The sequence below is a fragment of the Mercenaria mercenaria genome, chromosome 6, assembly GCF_021730395.1.
Source record: "Mercenaria mercenaria strain notata chromosome 6, MADL_Memer_1, whole genome shotgun sequence".
Lineage (NCBI taxonomy): Eukaryota > Metazoa > Mollusca > Bivalvia > Venerida > Veneridae > Mercenaria > Mercenaria mercenaria.
Genome location: NC_069366.1, coordinates 26,406,579 through 26,430,526, shown reverse-complemented (window position 1 = coordinate 26,430,526; position 23,948 = coordinate 26,406,579). Strand labels below are relative to the sequence as shown.

Below are 23,948 nucleotides of genomic sequence, written 5' to 3'. Positions count from 1 at the left end.
GACTAAGCTTTTATACATGATAGAGGAGTGTTCAGGTTTGGAAAGGCAAAGTTGACTGTCTTAAAAACTTGGCCGCAAATACCTCTTGATTAATTTCACATAAAGAATGTATATATCCTCAGTAAAAGAAATTATCTTAGGATTATATTTATTTCCCCTTTAAACAGATTTTTATTAGCCTCTATAATATTTATGTCAGATATCCAGCCGAGCCCTGACGTGTTAGAGCACTGTTCTGCGTTCCTGCTAAACATCCGAGATTGGACTTACCTCATGAATATGGAAAACACAAATAGTGGCCATATTGAGGTGAGATATTGGTGGTTTTCTTGTAAATGATTGAAATGTTTACGGAATAAGGATTGCTAGAGTTCAAAAAGCTCACTTGGTTGAACACAGTACTATCTATATAGAAACCATGGGAGGTTTATGTCTTATGTGATGATTGGACTGCAGACTGTATAACTTGATTATGCGCTAACTCTCAAAAATCAGAGAAAATAGATTAAAAACACCAACACTATATAGCAGCAAGACATGGGACATATCAAATCACCATGAAGTACAACTCTTGCAGCAAAGTAGAGTGAACAGTTTACAGATTACTCTCCCTTGAATTTAAATTTTAACATATATTAATATAAACCTCTAGTGTTACTTTTAATACAAAAAGCAAGTAATTACTGGTACTGATTTTGACTTTCATTTAACATTTTTTAAACACTGAAAATTTACATTAAATCCAACAGTGTGAATAGCACAACTAAATACTATTGGCTTTCCTTATCATTGTTTTGTTTAAAATGGAAAAAAATATTGGTAAAAAAATTGGTATTATGAAAAGTCTCCTTACAGCAAAAAACTAGGACCTCTATAAATTCTTGTTTTACAGGCATGCAGACTTGTGTCTGGCTTACTGAATGAACTCCCTTCAATCAAAAATGCCCGTAAACCAGCCAGGGAATTATGGGAAACAAGTATGTAAATGATTTTATACCTACTAGCCTGTTACAGTGTCTTTTTTTTCTGACTGAATAATTTCCAAGCTTGAGTAAGTCTTTAGATTTGTCCTTTACATATTTTTTTTAGTTAGATAAGTTGAAAATTATTCATACATATGAACTGTTCCTTTAAGTTTCTAAATGAGTTATTTTACGAAGCACAAATAATGCTTTTCAACAGATATCAATACACACTGAAACTTTGTGTTTTATAAGTGACATAACACATTACAGTTTCTAGATGATAAGAATCTACTCTCATTGAAGGTAAACAGGTAGAAATATCTGGCTTGGGGGTAACTATTTTGGTGGTAATGAGGCTCTGCTAAGAACCAGGTACAGTTGAAACTCGATATCTCAAACATATTATCTCAAAATTCTTGATATCTAAAAAAATGTCTTCACGTCCGTCCCAAAAACACGTGCAAAATATCATTTTATGTTGAATTTCTGTTATCTTAAATTTAAAATTTCTATCCATTGGATTTTGAGATATTGAGTTTCAACTGTATTTTGATCCACACTTACCAGTGATCGGGTTTTTTTCTTGCATACTGTTTTCTTCAAAATATAGAAGAAATAAACTACAATGAGTACTTGCCTTTTAAGCACTATTCTTTTATAGTAGCTTATGAATTTATGCATTCGTTCATAAATTACAGCATGTGAGTCATCTTACACCCCAAGTTTCAATGAATCTTTTCATGTGTATTTTGCAGTTGTAACTATATACAGTACGAATGCTCAGCATAAGCGTACATCTAGTGGCCGTGACAGTGCAATGTATAGAGACTCACAACTTGGCATCTTGCCAAGAGATTTCTTCAAATTGTTCCTGCAGAAGATAAAGGTATTTTTCATAATAGTTAATTTTTTTAACATTAATTTTCTTTTGTTTTAATTTTAGTGGCATTCTTAATATTGTGAGGTAGATAGAGTTAAACAGGAGTAGTTTCCAATGCATTTGTATTCTTGTTTGATTAAAAAAAAAAACGCTTTAAATTTGAGCAATACAGTATTTTATACTTTCAGTTGAAGCCTAATATATAGCTCTTTATTATATACCTATATAAATCCTGTAAAAAATTGGGTTGTATTTCACAAATATGAACAGGCAGAAAAAAATTCTGTATTGTACCTTCCGTATTGTATGCTGCAGGACTTCTTTGGTTAATATGCATGACCTGACACAGTTCTATAAATAGTGCACATAAGAACTTCACTTAGTTCCATTTTAATATTGATAAACATTGAAGATTTCGTTCAATAATAAAACAACAAACAAAAAGGTAGAGGTATGTAATAAAAGAGTCATTACAACAGTAGCTAGATCTGGGATTTTGTATTCGGCTCTCGTGGCTTTTGCAAGGTCAGATCACACCTGGCGCTTGCGTGCCTCATGAGATCCGATCTGGCAAAAATCCACTCGAGCCGAATACAGCATCCCAGATCTAGCTACTGTTATAATAACCCTATTATATCTGTAAATTTAGTGAGTTAATGTTTGGATATTGGAATTGGCAGGCTTATCTTTATTGGCCCTCAAAAGGGATGTATTATGGGATCACCTGCAGTGGGCTGGTGGCTAGTGTGCAGTGCCACAAAAGTTTTCTGTTCCTGAGCAGTTCTTATCTAGATCAGAATATTTAATATCTCGGCCATGCTTGACAACCATTTGGATCATCACAGTAGCCTTTGAATTCTAGACCTTTAGTAACTTAAACTGCCAAAATTGACTGTCTACTCTCTAACTTGAATAGTTCCAATCCAATGCTAACCAAACTTGGTTATTTTATGGCTAAAATATCTCATCCAGATTTTATAAACAGCTGCTTAGTGATAGTCATTTTGGAGTTATGACCCTTGAATTACCCAACATTTGTTCAATAGACTAGAGTGGGTTTTTTTTTCATGGAACTAAACGGGATTTATACAGAATTTGTATCTTTTTGTAAAACCTTGGCCATGTTTGATAACTAATCAAATCAGATTAGTACCTCCGAAGTTAAGATTCTTTTATTAATCATTATTATGAGAAATGACAGGGTTAATCTCAATCATACCGTTACAGAATTTGTATCTTTATAAGTTCGATTACCAGTCAGTTTGGATAAGTACCACCAGAGTTATGACCCTTGAATTAGTCAAAATTGAGAACATTGAGAACTTGTCTGCCCAGTTTATAGTGTATCTTAAGTCAAAAGTAATTCACTGTGATGGGTGTGTATTAAGACAGTTTGACATTCTTGTTATCATTTTAGAGACAAATCAAATGCTTTGTTATACCCCCATCAAACATGTTTGAGGGGGGTATATAGGAGTCAGTTTTGTCGCGTCCCGTCGCGTCCCGTCCCGTCCCGTCGCGTCCCGAAATCTATTATCTCAGTTATTACCAAATGGATTTGATTCAAACTTAAAATACATGTTCCACCTTATCACCCACATCATGTGACACAAGGTGCATAACTCTTGACACCAAGTTTTCATGAATTATGTCCCCTTTTACTTAGAATTTAAGGTTAATTTTGTTGTATTTTCACTATATCTCAGTTATTACTAAATGGATTTGATTCAAACTTAAAATAGATGTTCCACCTCATCACCCACATCATGTGACACAAGGTGCATAACTCTGACACCATTTTTTTATGAATTATGCCCCTTTTTACTTAGAATTTAAGGTTGATTTTGATGTATTTTCACTATATCTCAGTTACTACTGAATGGATTTGATTCAAACTTAAAATAAATGTTCCACCTCATCACCCACATCATGTGCCCACATCATGTGACACAAGGTGCATAACTCTTACACCTAGTTTTCATGAATTATGTCCCCTTTTACTTAGAATTTAAGGTTAATTTTGTTGTATTTTCACTATATCTCAGTTATTACTAAATGGAACTGATTCAAACTTAAAATTGTTGTTCCACCTCATCACCCAGAAGATGTGACATAAGGTGCTTAACTCTGACATAAATTTTTTATGAATTATGTCCCCTTTTACTTTAAATTTAAGGTTGATTTTGATGTATTTTCACTATATCTCAATTATTACAAAATGGATTTGATTCAAACTTAAAATAGATGTTCCACCTCATCACCCACATCATGTGACACAAGGTGCATAACTCTGACACCAATTTTTCATGAATTATGCCCCTTTTTACTTAGAATTTAAGGTTAATTTTGATGTATTTTCACAATATCTCAGTTACTACTGAATGGATTTGATTCAGACTTAAAATAGATGTTCCACCTCATCACCCACATCATGTGACACAAGATGCATAACTCTGACACTAATTTTTCTTGAATTGTGTCCCCTTTTACGTAGAATTTAAGGTTAATTTTGATGTATTTTCACTTTATTATGTCTCCCCCAGGAGACATATTGTTTTTGCCCTGTCTGTCCGTCCGTCTGTCCGTCCGTCCTTCCGTCCGTCCGTACGTCACACTTCATTTCCGAGCAATAACTGGAGAACCATTTGACTTAGAACCTTCAAACTTCATAGGGTTGTAGGGCTGCTGGAGTAGACGACCCCTATTGTTTTTGGGGTCACTCCGTCAAAGGTCAAGGTCACAGGGGCCTGAACATTGAAAACCATTTCCGATCAATAACTAGAGAACCACTTGACCCAGAATGTTGAAACTTCATAGGATGATTGATCATGAAGAGTAGATGACCCCTATTGATTTTGGGGTCACTCCGTCAAAGGTCAAGGTCACAGGGGCCTGAACATTGAAAACCATTTCCGATCAATAACTAGAGAACCACTTGACCCAGAATGTTGAAACTTCATAGGATGATTGGTCATAAAGAGTAATTGACCCCTATTGATTTTGGGGTCACTCCGTCAAAGGTCAAGGTCACAGGGGCCTGAACATTGAAAACCATTTCCGATCAATAACTAGAGAACCACTTGACCCAGAATGTTGAAACTTCATAGGATGATTGGTCATAAAGAGTAATTGACCCCTATTGATTTTGGGGTCACTCCATCAAAGGTCAAGGTCACAGGGGCCTGAACATTGAAAACCATTTCCGATCAATAACTAGAGAACCACTTGACCCAGAATGTTGAAACTTCATAGGATGATTGTACATGCAAAGTAGATGACCCCTATCGATTTTGGGATCACTCCATTAAAGGTCAAGGTCACAGGGGCCTGAACATTGAAAACCATTTCCGGTCAATAACTTGAGAACCACTTGACCCCGAATGTTGAAACTAAATAGGATGATTGGTCATGCAGAGTAGATGACCCCTAATGATTTTTGGGTCACTCTGTGAAAGGTCAAGGTCACAGGGGCCTGAACATTGAAAACCATTTCCGGTTAGTAACTTGAGAACCACTTGACCCAGAATGATGAAACTTCATAGGATGATTGGTCATGCAGAGTAGATGACCCCTAACGATTTTAGGGTCACTCTGTTAAAGGTCAAGGCCACAGGGGCCTGAACATGGAAAACCATTTCCAATCAATAACTTGAGAACCTCTCGACCCAGAATGTTAAAACTTCATAGGATGATTGTTCATGCAGAGTAAATGACCCCTATTGTTTTTGGGGCCACTCCATTAAAGGTCAAGGTCACAGGGGCCTGAACATTGATAACCAGTTCTGATCAATAACTTGAGAACCACTTGACCCAGAATGTTGAAACTTCATAGGAAGATTGAACATGCAGAGTAGATGACCCCTATTGATTTTGGGGTCAGTCTGTTAAAGGTCAAGGTCACATTGGCCTGTTCATGTAAAATCATTTTTTGGAAATAACTTGAGAACCACTTGACCTACAATGTTGAAACTTAATAGGATGATTGGACATGCAGAGTAGATGACCCCTATTTATTTTGAGGTCACTTGATCAAAGGTCAAGGTCACAGGAGCCTGAACAGTGACTTGAGAACCACTAGGCCAAGAGTGTTGAATTTAGCGGGATGACTGGACATGCCAAGTAGATGATCCCTATTGCAGCCAACCATCAGTGTCTCTTTGATTTTTGCTCCTGACCCCTATTGACTTCTTGCCTATAGGACTTTGCATTGGGGGAGACATGCGCTTTTTTACAAAAGCATTTTCTAGTCTCATTCTGATTGGCTTAGAGCCAAAGAGAAGTAACTTTTTTTTAACTTTTGTACTGAGTTTCTTCCCCTTAAATTTCAGGAATTAGTCTATTTTTAGAAATCCTATTTTTAGATTTTCAATATTTTAGGTATTTTTCTAACTTTTTTATTGTAAGTCCTATGTAAAAAGTAAAAACATTTTTCTGTGGTAACATGGGTCAGTAAGACACTTTTTTGTATTCACTTTTAGTGTATCTCTAGTATTAGAGATTTAATATATTTACTAGTATTACTATACTAGTATTATACTAGTATTACTTATATTCGGAAGCCCAGGTTGAAGTACTCCAAAGTATTTTTAAGATTTCTTATGGTTGCCATTCTTCTGTGACAAGACCGTATGGTGGGGGTATGAGTCACTCCTGTGACAGTTCTAGTTTTGATAATTGTTCTATTTAACTATAGCTAAATCAATTTTAGTTGTGGTCTACCAATTTTTTTTATTTCAAACCAGTTAAGTACTCTACATTGAAATATAACATATCTCTTTTGATTTCAGGAGCCATTAGCACTTAGTGTTTTTATATCACTGATGACAAAGTTCTACAATATTCTGAAGGTAAAAGGAGTTTATAATTATTTGATGTTGATGTTATATTGATTGCAGTCAAAACTCTCTCAGCTTCTGAAAGCTAAGTTGGGAGAAGGTTTCCTGGATGCCTGATCAATAAGCACATGGTTATTATACCCCCACCAAACATATTTGTGGGGTGCTATATAGGAGTCAGTTTGGCATGTCCTGTCCCGTCCCGAAATCTATATGCCTGGAAGGATTTTGATTTAACTTCACATTATTGTTCCTCAAGACCAGGTGACATGTTGAACACATCACCTATGCCTGATGGTCAAAGGTCAAGGCCACAATTCAAGGTCAAAGGTTAGATATTTGGTTTTTGCTCCATAACTTCTATGTGCCTGGAAGGGTTTTATTACTAAATGGATTTGATTCAAACTTAAAATAGTTGTTCAACAACATCACCCATATCATATGAGACAAAGGCCATAACTCTTGCTCCAATATTTCATAAATTATGCCCCCCTTTTTACTTAGAATTTCAGGTTAAAGTTTTGATACACTTTCACTCTATCTCAGTTATTACTAAATGGATTTGATTCAAACTTAAAACAGATGTTCCACCTTATCACCCACATCATTTGACACAAGGTGCATAACTCTGACACCAAGTTTTCATGAATTATGCCCCCTTTTACTTAGAATTTAATGTTAATTTTGATGCATTTTCACTATATCTCAGTTATTACGAAATGCATTTGATTCAGACTTGAAGTAGTTGTTCCACATCATCACCCACATCATATGACACAAGGTGTTTAAATCTTGCACCAATATTTCCTGAATTATGCCCCCTTTTTGCTTAGAATTATACTTATATAGTGTTTTGATACACTTTATCTGTACCTCTCTTATTATTTGATATTTTTTAACACAGACTCAAGATGTGTAATATTCATCCACCATTGGAGTCATTAAACACTCCATTAATTGTTCTTGACAGATTTAAATGTTTTTGTTACACAGGTGTAACATCATAAAATACAGGTAAAGTTCGACTTTGGCTACAAACCACCATTTTTAGCTCATCTGATTTTTTGAAAAAAAAAAAAAAAAATGAGTTATTGTCATCACTTGATCGGCGTTGTCATCGGCGTTGGCATTGGCGTTGCCTGGTTAAGTTTTCTGTTTAGGTCAGCTTTTCTCCTACACTATCAAAGCTTTTGCTTTGAAACTTGCAACACTTGTTCACCATCATAAGCTGACACTGTACAGCAAGAAACATAACTCCATCCTGCTTTTTGCAAGAATAATGGCCCTATTTGGACTTAGAAAATATCAGATTTATTGGTTAAGTTTTATGTTTAGGTCAGCTTTTCTCCTAAATTATCAAAGCTATTGCTTTAAAACTTGCAACACTTATTCACCATCATAATCTGACCCTGTACAGCAAGAAACATAACTCTGTCCTGTTTTCTGCAAGAATTATGGCCCCTTTTGGACTTAGAAAATATCAGATTTCTTGGTTAAGTTTTATGTTTAGGTAAACTTTTCTTCTAAACTATCAAAGCTATTGCTTTGAAACTTGCAACAGTTGTTTACCATCATAAGCTGACTCTGTACAGCAAGAATTATGACCATTTTTGGACTTAGAAAATCATAGGTAGGACAATATCTCTATTATACAGAGAAAAAAAAATCAGATGAGCGTCTGCACCCGCAAGGTGGTGCTCTCATTTTATGTAGCTATGGCCCCATTCCAAATTAAAATTTGCCAAACTAATGGTTGCAGGACAATAATTTACGAAAAGCTTGACAGATTTAGATAAATTTTGGTACACAGGTGTAACATCATAAAATACAGATCAAGTTCGATTTAAATTGCACCTTCTTGTGGCCATGTCTTTTCTTATGCTTGCCATTCTTCTGTGACAAGACCGTATTGTGGGGGTATTCGTCACTCCAGTGACAATTCTAGTTGAAATTATTTTATTTGCTCTAGTGCTGCATGCTTTTAGATTTATCGATAGATGTATCTGAAACAACAAAGAATAAATACAGTCCTTGTTGGAATAGAGCATGTTCTGGTGTTGCATCACAATGTACACGTGGGCAGTCTCGGGTGAAATAACATGTCTGATAATAGGACATGGCATAATTATGTAAACAGATGTGACAGATCAAGCATTGTAACCTCTGAACTACTGTACTTTGGGGTTGAATAGATTGCACAAGACTTTGAATGTGATGGCTGTATGTAGTTCCATTGAAGAAAACACATGTACTGTGAATATATGATTATAAGCTAGCTGGATTTGCTCAGAAGTAACAACACAAGACTACAAACGTAAAGGTCCCAAGGTCTTCCCCCTCCCCACCCACCAAACGGTCTCACCCCTTCACCTATTTTAGGCAACTGTTTTCCATTACTCTATAACTGTTTATCAGAATATGATGTCTGAAAGTATTTTTCATACACTTCTAACTCATGTAGGGCTGTTATTAGCAAGCTTGTGTTGGTTTGGAATACACAAACGCTTAGTACATTGACTGGATTTACAGAAGTTTTTATAGGGTGATATGTTATTGCCTTCTTTGAAAGAATTTCAGGTTGATATGATGAAAATGATTGTTTTGTAGGATGACATTACAGTGGAGATTTACAGTGACTACCTGGCAATCTGGCCTTCAGCATTACCAAAGTAAGTGTCACTATACAGCTGGAAAATTGAAATACAGTCAAATACTGTTACCTCGATATTCGAGGGACTGCAAAAATTGCATCAACGTATCCGAAGTTTGACGTAATGATATCGACTATCTAGGACTACAGGATTACATCCCATGCTTCTTTTAGAGGGTTTGAAGGAGGAAAGAAATAATAAAAAACTGAAATACGATATAAAAATTTTATTGGCAAATAAAACATCTTAATTCAATACTACAATACATGCAGCTTTTAAAATTTTTGCCGGGTCTTTTCCGATGAATAGCATGCTCGGTAGAGTTGCTAGGTATCCCCCTTAGGGTTGGTTACTGGGTCCTTCCCGAAACAAGTCTGAATGCAGCGGTAATGATCCTGGTTGAGTAGTCATTTTGAATGTGTTTCAATAATGAAAATTTGCCAGTTAAATACGCATATTGGTACTGGCAGATTTTCACTCCATCAGACAGAAAAATATTTCGTCTAATTTAATTGTTATATTGGAAAACAGCTTGCCCGCTGTTTTAGACTGATTATTGAGAATTAAATGCAAACTTGCTAACATTTAAATTGGAATAAAGACTAAATAACAATCAAAACAAACACACAAACTAACCTGATTATAATTAATACATCGCTGGACAACAATAGGTTGATTTTCACACTTTACAACTAACATGGGTACTTTTTGATAGACTGTGATATCAATGAAACCAGGTGTAAAAACAGTACAGGTAAGTTGATGGGACTGTAATGATAAATAATACCATTTAAATATATAGAGAAAAGTCGGGACCGACCAAAACACATTGTGCTAAATGGAGTATCGAGCTAACCGATATCGAGGTAACGATATTCAACTGTACATGTTATACTTATACCAGTATGGGTACATGTATCAATTTAAGGTGTATTTCAGTAAGGGTCTGAGATGTCAAAATTCAGAACACGAAAAGTTTTAAGTCATGAGATATAAGCATAAACAGAGGATGAGATTAGTTTGGAACTTTCTATTGCAATGTGGCAGAAACCTCTTTTACATTAAAAATGAATGCAAGTATTGTTAAGGTCCATAAGCTAGGATGCATCTCTGATTTCAGTTTGTGTGCTTGTTATCCGTTAATTTATTGTACAGTTTTTTTACAGTCATATATATATGGATTTCATGCCCATTTGTGTAAAGGGTATTAACATCTATTTTTTTCAGTACGAGTGGTATACATGTGGGAGCTGTAGAAGAACATGTGTCAGTGTTGATGCAGCATGCCTTACAGAAAGATCCCTCAAATTCCTCCTGGCTCAGGACACAAGCTGATCTCCTCTATGGTAGGGGCTTTTATTATGGTTTATTTCATCCTTTGGTTTGTTTCTTAACTTTTGCTGAACTTGAGATGACAAAAACATGCATAGGCAAATACTATGAAATCATTAATATTTGTGGGGGATGATTTTTGTGGATTTCATGGTTGAGTCAATCCACGAAATTTAATCCCAACGAACAAGTAAAATTCCCATTCATTTTATGTTTATAAATTGAAAACCACGAATTTATATCCCAATGAAATTGCCGTTTTGGCCAAAACCACGACATTTCATGCCCACGAAATTAAATGATTTTTCAGTATTCTTTAACACTTTTTGTCATTTAGTCTGGCAAATGCAACCACTAATGTCCTAAGACTCTTAAGATTGCCTTGTCAAGGCTTCAAGCAATTAGCAACCTTAACCTCTCCCTTTTGATAATAGTGTTAATTCAGCCATAAAAGGGTCATGATGTAAGTGTTTTTCTTTGTTACACAGTAAAGTTATAGTATTGTGTTCAGCTAGTAATCAGTATTCCTGTACATTGTGCCCTTACGTTTCAGTCAAAAATTTGTATCCACTTGCAGGGAATCATTGTTTTTAAGTTGGTAATAAATATTCCCTGCAGACTACCATGACATTTCAACCAATAAGCACAAGGCAATTCATTGATGCAAGCATCAAAGACGCCGCCAAGTGTTGTGTCTGAAGTACCTTTATTGCAATATGAGAAATCACCTATCATTACTTTATTAGTCTGACTGGCTACAAGTTATCAACATTAGCACATAAAACAATATATGTTATAAACTGTTTAAAACATGAAGAATAAACATGATAGAAAAGTTTTACCATGCAATACAAATCCTCTACCTGCAATGACATTAACATTGCGAGTAGGTGGTCCCTTTACATACAAAATTAAAGTAATTATCTCACTAACTAAGGTCATCTCCTGTGAAAAGTTCTTATATGCATGAGCGTGTGTATGAAGTTTCACAGAAATGCAGTTTGTTGGGAAATGAGGAAATGTTGAAATTATTTCAAAGTTGTGGTTCACAGAAACCATTATTTTTATTATCATGTAATGTAATGAGTGTTTTCTATTTACTGATGAAGTTTTATGGACCTTAGTCACCTACATTATAGATTTCAGAATGCAGATTATACACAGCAATTTACTGTTTCCCTTGACAAAAACAATCAAAAATTTTGTCCAAGAAAAGAATGATATAACATAAATAATCTCTATATTGTCCCTATTCACAAAGCAGTGAATCTTTCTTATATATTTTTGAATATCATAGAATTCATTTTTTTTTCCGGACGAACGATAAACTTGAAGTCCTCGTTGAACTGTAAGGTTACTAGGAGTATGTCAGTGTCTAGTTCAAATCTAATATTACAAGAAATTTAGAAAGCATAATAACCCACTGCCAAAGTGTAGAAAATATTTCAATGAAAATGTTTTTATTTTTTTATTTTTTTTTTTGTCAGGAATGGACAAATACAAAAACTATCTATTAAATTAAAAACAAAAAAGAAAAAAAGAAGCAAGTAACAAGATAAAATAAAACCAGAGCAACTGACTAGTCATATAAGATCAATGAACATATAAATTCAACAAGAAAATAAGACAAAAAGGTTAAAAATAAGTTAACAGCGGCACTTCCTTCGTTCGTTTCAACATATCTATGCTTATTGATTCCTTTATTAGCCCACCATCATCAGATGGTGGGCTATTCAAATCACTCTGCGTCCGTGGTCCGTCGTCCTTCCGTCCGTCAGTCCGTCCGTCCTTCCGTCCGTTAACAATTTCTCGTTATCGCATCTCCTCAGAAACTACCAGGGGGATTTTGACCAAACTTTGTCAGAATGATGTATTGGTACCCTAGTTGTGTCCCCCTGAAATTCAGACTGGTTCAACAATTTTTTAGTAAGTTATGGCCCTTTGTTTATTTCTATAATTTACATAGATTTATATAGGGAAAAACTTTGAAAATCTTCTTGTCCAAAACCACAGAGCCTAGGGCTTTGATATTTGGTATGAAGCATCATCTATTGGTCCTCTACCAAGAGGATTCAAATTTTTCCCTGGGGTCTAATATGGCCCCGCCCCGGGGGTCACATGGTTTATGTGTACTTATATAGGGAAAAACTTTGAAAAACCTCTTGTCCAAAACCACAGGGCCTAGGGCTTTGATATTTTGTATGTGACATTATCTAGTGGTCTTCTACTAAGATTATTCAAATTATCCCCCTAGGGTCAAATATGGCCCCACCCCGGGGGTCACATAGTTTACATAGACTTATATAGAGAAAAAATTTGAAAATCTTCTTGTCCAAACCACAAATCCTAGGGTTTTAATATTTGTAATGTAGCATCATCTAGTGGTTCTCTACCAGGTTTGTTTAAATTATCCCCCTAGGATCAAATATGGCCCCCGCCCTGAGGCTCACATGGTTCATATAGACTTATATAGGGAAAAGGTTTTAAAAACTTCTTGTCAATAACCTACAACATTCAAATTTGGGCCACATGTATGGTTTTGAGTAGCAAGATGAACCTTGACATGAGTTGACCTTGATTTTGACCTAGTGACCTAATTTCACATTTCTGTAGCTACAACCTTCAAATTTGGACCACATGCATAGTTTTGTGCACTGAAAAAAACTTCGACCTTGACATTGACCTACTTTCACATTTTTGATGGTACAGGCTTCAAATTTGGACCACATGCATAGTTTCGTGTTCCGAAATGAAATTTGACCTTGATTTTGACCTAGTGACCTACTTTCACATTTCTCAAGCTACAGCCTTCAAATTCAGACCACATGCATGGTTTTATGTACCGAAACAAACTTTGACCTTTACATTGACCTAGTGACCTACTTTCACAGTTTTGAAGGTACAGGCTTCAAATTTGGACCACATGCATACTTCTGTATTCCGAAATAAAATTTGACCTTGATTTTGACCTAGTGACCTACTTTCACATTTCTCAAGCTACAGCCTTCAAATTTGGACCACATGCATGGTTTTGTGTACCGAAACAAACTTTGACCTTTACATTGACCTAGTGACCTACTTTCACATTTTTGAAGGTACAGGCTTCAAATTTGGACCACATGCATAGTTCTGTATTTCTAAATAAAATTTGACCTTGATTTTGACCTAGTGAACTACTTTCACATTTCTCAAGCTACAGCCTTCAAATTTGGACCACTTGCATAGTTTTGTGTACCGAAATGAACTTTGACCTTGACATTGACCTAGTGACCTACCTTCACATTTCTGTAGCTTCAGGATTCAAATTTGGACCACATGCATAGATTTGTGTTTTGAAGTGAAATTTGACTTTGATTTTGACCTAGTGACCTACTTTCACATTTCTCAAGCTACAGCCTTCAAATTTGGACCACTTGCACAGTTTTGTATACCGAAATAAACTTTGACTTTAAGATTGGCCTAGTGACCTACTTTCAGATTTCTCAATTTACAGCCTTCAAACTTGATGCACATGCATAGTTTTGTGTACAAAGAACTTTGTCCTTGAAATTTATCTAGTGACCTACTTTCACATTTCTCAAGCTACAGCTTTCAAATTTGGACCACATGCACAGTGTTGTGTACGGAAATGAAATTTGACCTTGAGCTAGTCAATAAGTCTTGAAATTTGGAACACTCAAAATGGCACATTGGTGGGCGCCAAGATCACTCTGTGATCTCTTGTTTACTTTGTAAATACGTTTTTTTCCAAGGAATTTTTATGCAGGCAATTGTAATTTTCCATATTCTTTTTTTTAATATTCTCTTCGAAGTTGTAAAATACACGAACGCTCCCTTGTCCAGGCGATTCACGTATATCTGCGGTGTGTTCTATTTATAGAAACTGAGATAGGTAAGTAGGTCATGCTAAGAATAGAAATAGAAAACTTGACTTACGGAGTAACCTCCCTTATCAATAAATCGGATCAACATTTTTGACGAAATTGTAAATAAAAAAAAAAATGTTCTGCTCTACAAATAAGGAGATAGCATTGTTTTAAATCACATAATAAGTTGCATTACATACTTTTTTTATGTTTTCTTTTTGCCATTTTTTGTTTATTCACTAAAATGTATTGTGCAATATCGTTGATCCTTTCACAAACTATTCACTGTGTTCAGTTTATCACTCCGAAACTATTCATTACCATCTTTACAGGGTCCGAAATAAAAGTGTATCCCATATACTCGACACCGCCTTCAGGGCGGCGTCGAATTAACCTACTTAACTGTGTCATTGGCATTAAGCCAATTTTCAGCAGTATATCATATACAGTATAAAATTATGTTTCAGCCAATAACCAGTACTCTGCTGCAATGAAGTTTTACATGGAGGCTGGTATAGTGTCATCTGAGTTTTTCTCCAATGCTGTACCAAAAAGTATATATGATGACAATGTATACAGAAAAATGATGAAATGCTGCTCATATCTCCAGTGCCACACACAGGTATGGTTGTTTACTTTTAAAACTAGTTGTTTCATGGAATGAAGTTACAGTCAAAAATGAATGTGCTAAGTTGCATGTGCCTGTGTACCATACATTTTTAGTTTGACTTCGAAAAATAGGTAGAGATACTGTTCACACCCATTTCTTGATGTTAGCATCCCATTTTGGTAAATGTTTTATTTGTATGCTTAATCTCAGTATAAAGTTATACCCCTTTCTTTGACTTTGCAAGTTTTGTGGGATTGGATTGAAATTTTACCTGTTTGTTCATTGTGATGACCTGATTTGCACAGCATGGACTTCATAACTTTGTTTGCCTTCATGCGAAGTTTTGCCCTATTTGACTCAGAAATTTTTGGTTGATTTTTTTATCTGGTATCTCTGTACATATATGTGGAAATAGAATGAAATTTCATAGTGATGTTAATCAAGACATGAAATACTCAGGTCCCATCACTGTTCTGCTATTTCAGAAGTTATGCCAACTTTTAGACTAAGCATTTTTTTAAAAGGATTTATAGTAGTTGAGCATTGCTTTATTCCGACAGCTCATATAAATAGTTTGAAGAATCCGGTATGGTTTAAAGACATGGTCATTAGGATTGTGTTCTAGGTTGTTGCACATTCCACTACCTTTCATGAACAGACTTAATCAAACCGAGTCTGCTATTATTTTGCTTCCAAAGGGTCTTCATATTGATTTTATTAACCCTTACCATGCTGGACACAATTGGTTCTGCCTTTGCAACCAGTGTAGATCATGATCAGCCTGCACATCTGTGCAGTCTGATCATGATCTGCACTGTTTGCTATTCAGTCAGTATCTTTTTGGTAAGCACCCCTTTTAACAGTTAATGGTACTGTCCAAATTGGAAGATGGACAAGTTCATTATATAAATTTAGCACGGTAAAGGTTAAAGGAGAATGATAAAATAGTATAGAAGTAAGATCTGAATAAGTAGACCAATTTCAAGTAGTATGTATTCCCAGCCATTCTGTTTCTTCACAGTCAGCTGTATGTAAGAAGCAATCTGGAAAAAGATTGGGAAAAACAAAGAAAACAAACTGACATATAGACATTCTTTAGTTTCATAAATTTAAATCAAGAAATGAGTGAAAAGAATGGCTTTTACATAATGTTTCGATTTCATCAATGGTTTACAGTTAGAACTACCAGATTGCTTACCAGTACTTGCATGTTTTCTGCAAATAATTGAAAACTTCTCTGTGGGATGATACATGTTCTCTTTACACAATTGTTATCAACACCAATTGTCTTGCTCGCAGATACAGCGACAGAATTGCTATCAGATAACAGTCACATTTGAGTTAGTCAAGCAAATTGGTGAATATGTATCTTACGTCTTCGTGCAATCAGTGCTTTAAATATCTTATACAAATCTATTTATAGGTAGCTGTACTATGCCAGTTTTTGGATGAGGTCGATTATTCCACTGCTTTCAAAGCTCTTCAGGAGAAAAACACATACGATGCCATGGACTCGTACTATGTGTGTATCTGGGACATCAGTATTCTCGAGTACCTGGTCCGTATCCTTTTTAAAGCATTTAAAGCTGATAATTTTGCCTTATATTATAGGGCAGGTAATGAAAAGAGTCAGTCGGAAATTATCCTTATTCTGTTAGTTATATTGTTTTTTTTGAAGTGACATTGGCTTGAAAACCCAATATATTTCTGGGACTGCCTTACTGGTGACTTAGTAGATACCTTCCCACTTGGCCTGATAAAACAAGGTTTTAGTTGCACAAAATTTTATTATTACATTTGTTTGTGTAATTAGCATGAGTAACCAAATATAATATTAATTTGATGTCTTATAGACTGTAAAAGCAGAAATGTTCGTAAGGGTTTGATTTTAGCTATATTCATGAGATCCCTCACCATGCGAACATGAAACCTCATCTAAATATTGAGTATTAATATAATACAAATCAAGAAAATCGCATCATTACACAAATTTTCCTCAGCATATTAAATGGAAGAAGCCATATTTACAAAAATTGAATATGTTCCGTGCTTTTCTGTGTTTCCAATAACTACTATATGATAGCGTAATTTTAAGATGAGTAGAACAAACCAAATAAATGATTAATTTAGGAGTCGTATAATAACATTTATGTTCAGCGTGTTTGTGTTAATTTAACAAACACTGACATTTATGCCCTGGGATGTAGATAACATATAAAACTGTTATTCTACAGTGATATTTGTTACAAATATCCAGAGTCGTCCTGGTTTACAAGTACATTAGTATGTAATTAGAGGTGTTAAAATAACCATATAATTAATAGGAGAGATCGCCCTGACGTCACGCATCAACACCTGTTTATCTCGCAGTGGGCAAAACAAAATATTTTTACATCGTTTGTGTATGGGATTGGAATTTTTAATTTTTAGTAACTTTTTCGTTCATTTATGGATTTCAAAAATTCAGAAAGTTTTGAAATGCTTACGATTTTCATATTTTCTTATTCAAATATCTTTTGAAAATTGATTACCGTTTTAAATGACATATGATTTTAATAGCGGCGTAGCGATGCTCCAAACTTTTAGAAAAAACACTGTAAGTTAAGCGTTCATAATTAATCCATTTTATTTCGAAATAATAATTAAAAGTTATCAATAAATTGCTTGTTTCATATCCTTTCGATTGATCAAAAAGTTATTGATATTATTTATGTTTTAAGAAAATTTAAGCAGTTAGAAAAACATCACTGTTAACAAAAAACATGGTCGCTTGGCCCCTGCCCACCCGATCTTGGTCTTATCAGTTCTAAAAATAGAATATACAACAGATTTGTGTACAAACACGATCTCTCCTAAAGTGATCGATCTTTATGCACTAGGATCTTAGATCAGCAGAAAGTTAAAAAAATCTGTGTATTATGATGTGTAGGTTTTATGGACACTGACTAACCAGAAACAAGCAGTATAACCTTATTCTACAATCTCGCAAATATAAAATTTTGACTCAGCTAAAGCTTTTTTTGTAACATTTTTTTCCATTTCAAATTTGCAGTCAAATTTGTTGAAATATATCCTGCCCCAGTAACTTTTAAGTTATTATTTTGCAATGTGTTATTCAACTTACATCATAACAAAGATCTGCACACCAAAAGAGGAGAAATGGAGAAAAGACAGTCCGCAGTAAGTATTTTACAGCAAAAAATACCAAAATTTTTCTAACATTGTTACTGTAAAATAAAAAAATGGTGAAGGATTTATTTTTGCTACACAAGCTAACAGTCTAAAAATATATGCTCGTGAAAGTGCTACTACTGATACTAAAGATAGTGCACAGATATTAACACTCGGCAAGTTTCGTATTTTTGGTATGCAGTTTCCACATTATGGCACGTTTGAAAGGAAAGATGTGTGCACATTGAGCTACTTTACCTCAAAAGAATGCTGAATGAGAATATGAGCCGCTCCATGAGAAAACCAACATAGTGCGTTTGCGACCAGCATGGTCAGGATCCATACTGTTTGCTTTCAAACCCTATTGCAATTACAGAAACTGCTAGCGAACAGTATGGATCCTGACTAGACTGCGCGGATGCACAGGCTGGATCCATGCTGGTCGCAAATGCACTATGTTGGTTTTCTCATGGTGCGGCTCATATATTGCACAAGTTGGCCATTTATTCCAAATACTCCATCACATGCACCAACTGAAAAGCAAACATTTAGCCCTCTGAAAATATCTGATTGTACAGAAATGTTTAGAACTATGTAGTCAGTATTATTGTTACTTGGGTGAAAATTCTAATTTATTGACTTAGCAAAATATCTGTTTAGAAACAGTCATGACTTTTTGTACATACACTTTTAATTATTCACATATGAAAGTTCGTATCAAATCGTTTAATCATAATTCAGAAATTAATCATAAATTAACCTAATACTTGAATTGAAAACATCCGATATCAAAATCAGAGAACATGTGTTTTGTAATGAACTTTTTTACATACTGTAATAAAAGTTTACATACATGTATATAAATCAAACACAGATCAGATATAAAATTTTAAAATGGTACTCATTTTAAATGTTCTAAAAATATAGTTTTAATTACAGATGCGTGCCCTTACCCAGCTAGATCTGAACAGTAATAACCCAGAGGATATCATACAAAGAGCTGTACAGATCCGTAAACGAAAATTTCTACGAGCAATTGCCAAGCAATATGTATGAATGGACCACTGCCAAACTGGATATCTGAATGGACCATATGGTCCATTGCTACACAGTACATCTGAATGGACCATTGTTCATTGAAATAGCAACAAGCTTGTTTCTAAAAAGTACAATGCAGCTTCTCTACCCAAGTTTTTGGGACACAAAAAAAATATTTTTTAATTGTCCTAAGACTTACTTTCAAAACAATATGTGAAGAAAAGATGTCTCAGAATTTAGGGACATCAGTTTTACCATGGATTGTTAGAAAGCTGAAAAACACCAGCTGTTGTCATATACCCCAAGAATCAAATTAGTACTTTTTAAACTAAAGAGTGAGCTGGGAAAGAAAATATGAGCTACACCATGAGAAAACCAACATAGTGCATTTGCGATCAGCATGGATCCAGACCAGCCTGCACATCCATGCAGTCTGGTCAGGATCCATGCTGTTCGCTAACAGTTTCTCTAATTACAATAGGCTTTGAAAGCTTTGGTCTGGATCCATGCTGGTCACAAATGCACTATGTTGGTTTTCTCATGGCGCGGCTCATATTTGTATTGTTACAAAGTGTCTCATTAGAGAAGTCATACAGTTACAGAAGGTTATACAATCTTCATGTGTGTATCACCACAGTGGAAAATTCCTTCAATCAATTTTTGTGGAATGTTGTCTCAGTGGACCATTACTAGTGAAAATTTCTGTGTGCAATTGCAAAACAATAAATCAAAGTGGAAACTTGCTTAATAGAAAGTCTGTAAAATGAAACTGGCTATATGACCAATGATCAGCCTCTTTGATTCAGTTTTGTTCATAAACAGACTTTGGAAACAATGCAAGAAGGTCACAGGTAATTTCCAAATGATGGAATTTAGATGTTATAAATTTAAATCATTTGTGTGTGTATATATATCAATGTCCGAATAGTGTAAGAACCTTGTCCAATGTTGTTTGTGTATAGTTTCTTATTGGTGTTCCAATGTCAAGTGTTTCAGGTAGCATCAGTATTTGATTTTCAGCTGTCTATACAAAGGTGATCAGTGTTTCATTTATCTTGGCATATTTGAGTCAAGGATTTTAACTGAACAGACGAGGTTGCATTTTTAAGACTGGTTTCCTGTTTTAAAACTGAGTTTGTAAACCAGTCTTGAACGCAACCTTGCCATTGGTTAATTTCTAATTTTTGCTCAGAGACAACCAATCAGATGCCGGAGTTAGGAGACTGGTCTTCAAACTTGGTTTTATTGCTTGCAGTTTGGTTTTGCAAAGGAAGTTGATTCTAGAACCTGACATAAAGCATTAAGAATTTATTCTTTTTGTTTGGTAGATGAATTTTACAGTTTTGAAATATTTTGTTGTTACATTCATAATAATTATCAAAATAATGCTTGATCAAAAATAAAGTTTGCATTGAATTTGCACCTCTTATTAAATACAACACAAAGGTTTTAAGTCTTTTTTTTTTATTATTTACTTCCATCAATAATGTTACTGGATTTGTCCTTTCCAGTCTATATTAGAGCCGTGCCATGGGAAAACCAACGTAATGGCTTTGCGACCAGCATGGATCCAGACCAGTCTGCGCATCCGCGCAGTCTAAAATCTGAAACTTCAGAGACATAGACTTAAAAATGCTAAATGTATTGTTACTCTGTCACTGTTAAATTTGCATAGAATGTTTTGAAAATCCATTATGTGGCTTCAGGTAGCACGGCAAAATTTTGCCATGGAAATTTTGCTATAAACAAAGTTACTGCAAATTAATATTTGATTTCTTAGATGTTTGATGAATACAGGCCCAGTAGTTTGAAATCTAGCATCCTCCAGTAGCACTGAAATAATAGGTCTGATATGCACAAGTAATCAACGATCAGATTTGCTTTCAGTTGCATAAGGTGGCACAAAAAGTTTGCAAACCAGTTTTTAGCCTACCATCTTGAGAATGACAGCCACTGTTACAAAAAAAAAGTAGGTCAAGTTTGATAGCCAGGCAGTCTGTTCCATTGCACAATCTGCACAATTTTAATCTTGTTGATATTGTAATTTACTGAAAAGGTCAATAGGTTAAAGAAAACAAGTAGATTACTTTTGTTTTGCAGTTAGAAGACCGTTTATTGTTTAATTATTGGAAGAAAAACCTGTTCTTCCACCTTCTTATCACTGGCTTTGAATTGCACATGCATTTTTAGCTCACTTGAACTTTGTTCAGGGTGAACTATTTGTACAGTATGATGGCCCGTCATCCAGCATCCGATGTCCTGCGTCCTGCATCAATATTTTTATTTAAGCATCTTCTCCTCTGAATAGAATTAAACCAAACTTTGTCAGCAGCATCCTGGCATGGACCAGTATCCAGTTTCTTCTAAAGGTTTACCTTGGCCCCTTTTAGGGGCCATCAGAGTGAAAAAATAGAAAAACCTTTTAACAACTTCTTCTTATAAACTGCTTGATGGATCTTCATCAGACTTGGTCTGTAGCATCATTATAACATCCTCTCCCAATTTTATTCATATAATGGCACTTGACCACTTTTAGGGGTAGCTAGATCTAAAATAAGAAATACCTGTTAACTACTTCTCATTAACTGCTAGATGGATCTTCATCAAACTTGGTCTTTAGCATCACTTCCTCATTTTGTTCAAATGGGGGTTTATTGAAATAACTTCTTCTTCTGAACTTCATTAAACAATGTCTTGAACATCATTATATGATTCTCTCCCAAATTTGTTTATATATGGGTACATGGCCCCTTTTAGCGGTCACTTGAGCTAAAAATAGAAATACCTTTAAACGCCTTCATATGGAACGTTTGATGATCTTCATTAAATTGGATCTGAAGCATCATTATAGGGTCCTCTCCCAATTTTATTCTAATGGGGGCACAGAGGTCACTAGAGCTAAAGATAAAAATACCTTTCAACAACTTCTTCTCATGAACTGCTAAATGGATTTTCATTAAACCTGGCTAGTAGCATTGTTATAAGGTCCTTCCCCAACTTTATTTAAATGGGGAGCAATTGGCCCCTTTTATGAGCCACTAGAGCTAAAAATAGAAATAAGTTTAACAACTTTTTCTCATGAACCACTGGATGGAACTTCATCAAACTTGGTCTACAGCATCATTATAAAGTCCAAAATTTATTATTAGGGTGCTTAGCCTCTGTTAGGGGCTGCTACAGCTTAAAACAGAAATGCCTTCAAATGACTTCTCATTAGCAACTTGATGGATTTTCATCAAACTTGATTTGTAGCATCATTATGAAGTTCTTTTAGGGGCCACTAGAGTTCAAAATATAAATACCTTTAAATAACTTCTCATGGACTGCTTCCAGGGTCTTCATCAAACCTGGTCTGAATCATTATTGTATGGTTCTCTCCCAAATTTCTGTAAATGGGGCACTTGTCTCCTTTTAGGGGCCACGAGAGCTAAAGAAGGAAATACCTTTAAACAACTTCTCATGAATTGCTTGACGTATCTTCATCAAACTTGGTCTATAACATCATTATGGCGTCTTATATCAAATTTGTCCATTGGGGACACTTTGGCCACTGGAGCTTAAATAGAAATGCCTTTAAACGACATTTTGATCAAATTGGGATGCTTGACACCTTTTAAGGACCACTAGAAATAAAAATAGAAATACATTGTCATAAACTACTTGATGGATCTTTATCAAACTTCATTTGTAGCCTTATTTTATGGTCCTCTCCCAAATTTGTTCAGTGAGGTTTTTTTCCCTTGTAAGTGTGCAGGAACTAAAACTAGAAGAAAGTCTTTTAATTACTTCTTCTGATGAACCACTGGCTAGATCTTCATTAGGCTTGGCCTGTAGCATCATTGTAAGTTCCAACTTTGTTGTAATGGGGACAAATAGCTGCTTTTAGGGGCTACTAGAGCCAAAATAAAAAAATCCTAAAAATGATCTTTCATGAACCGCTATGGATTTTCAAGCTTCATTGTAATAGTTCTTCATGGTCCCTTTTAGGGGACACCAGAGCTAACATTTGAAGAAAAAATAACTACTTCGTATCATGAAGTTTGTTCTAATGTTTACGCATTTTTGGGCTGTAACAAGAGATTTTTTAAATAACTTTTAGTTTGATTAACTGTTCACCAAACTTGGCCAGAAGCAAGGTCAGCTGGTCAAGACTCTCTTAAGGTGAGCGCCTTAGGCCCATTTGGGCCTCTTGTTAACAAATAACTGTGCACTCCTTTTGGGAAATCAAATCGAAGTTGTATTGCCGATCGATATCTGGGTACAATATTTGGATGTACAGATAAATGTATCCTCTTCATATACTCAATAATCTTCAAGTTTTCGTTATAACGGGGGCATATCACAAGATTTGAATAGACCGACAGAGTGTAAACAGTTCTTTAAACGCATATTACTATAAGTGTTTTATCAATACGTTGGGGGAAATCTGAGCCCAGATGTGTGCTAGAAATTAAACTTGACATGTTCCAGATTACCTTTTCAGAAAAAAAGGCTACTAGTATCTATGGAATACTGTTTTGTTCATATCCTATCATCGCCCGTCGCCTAGGTATCAAAGCGCGATGAAGGGATGATAGGATAGTATGATGTTAGGATGGCG

General features: G+C 35.1%; 1 protein-coding gene across 1 annotated transcript in view; it reads left to right on the top strand.

The window, feature by feature from the left end:
- Nucleotides 1–20,797, top strand: part of LOC123549346 (integrator complex subunit 8-like) — a 44,660-nt gene extending 23,863 nt beyond the window's left edge. Inside the window, exons 17-26 of the mRNA XM_045337369.2 lie at nucleotides 200–309; nucleotides 893–977; nucleotides 1,721–1,851; nucleotides 6,633–6,692; nucleotides 9,288–9,349; nucleotides 10,559–10,677; nucleotides 14,997–15,151; nucleotides 16,563–16,701; nucleotides 18,276–18,319; nucleotides 19,250–20,797. Of these exons, the coding sequence (XP_045193304.2) occupies nucleotides 200–309; nucleotides 893–977; nucleotides 1,721–1,851; nucleotides 6,633–6,692; nucleotides 9,288–9,349; nucleotides 10,559–10,677; nucleotides 14,997–15,151; nucleotides 16,563–16,701; nucleotides 18,276–18,319; nucleotides 19,250–19,366 (1,022 nt within the window). The 3' untranslated portion in view covers nucleotides 19,367–20,797. The remainder of the gene's footprint in view (nucleotides 1–199; nucleotides 310–892; nucleotides 978–1,720; nucleotides 1,852–6,632; nucleotides 6,693–9,287; nucleotides 9,350–10,558; nucleotides 10,678–14,996; nucleotides 15,152–16,562; nucleotides 16,702–18,275; nucleotides 18,320–19,249) is intronic.
- Nucleotides 20,798–23,948: the final 3,151 nt, after the last annotated feature.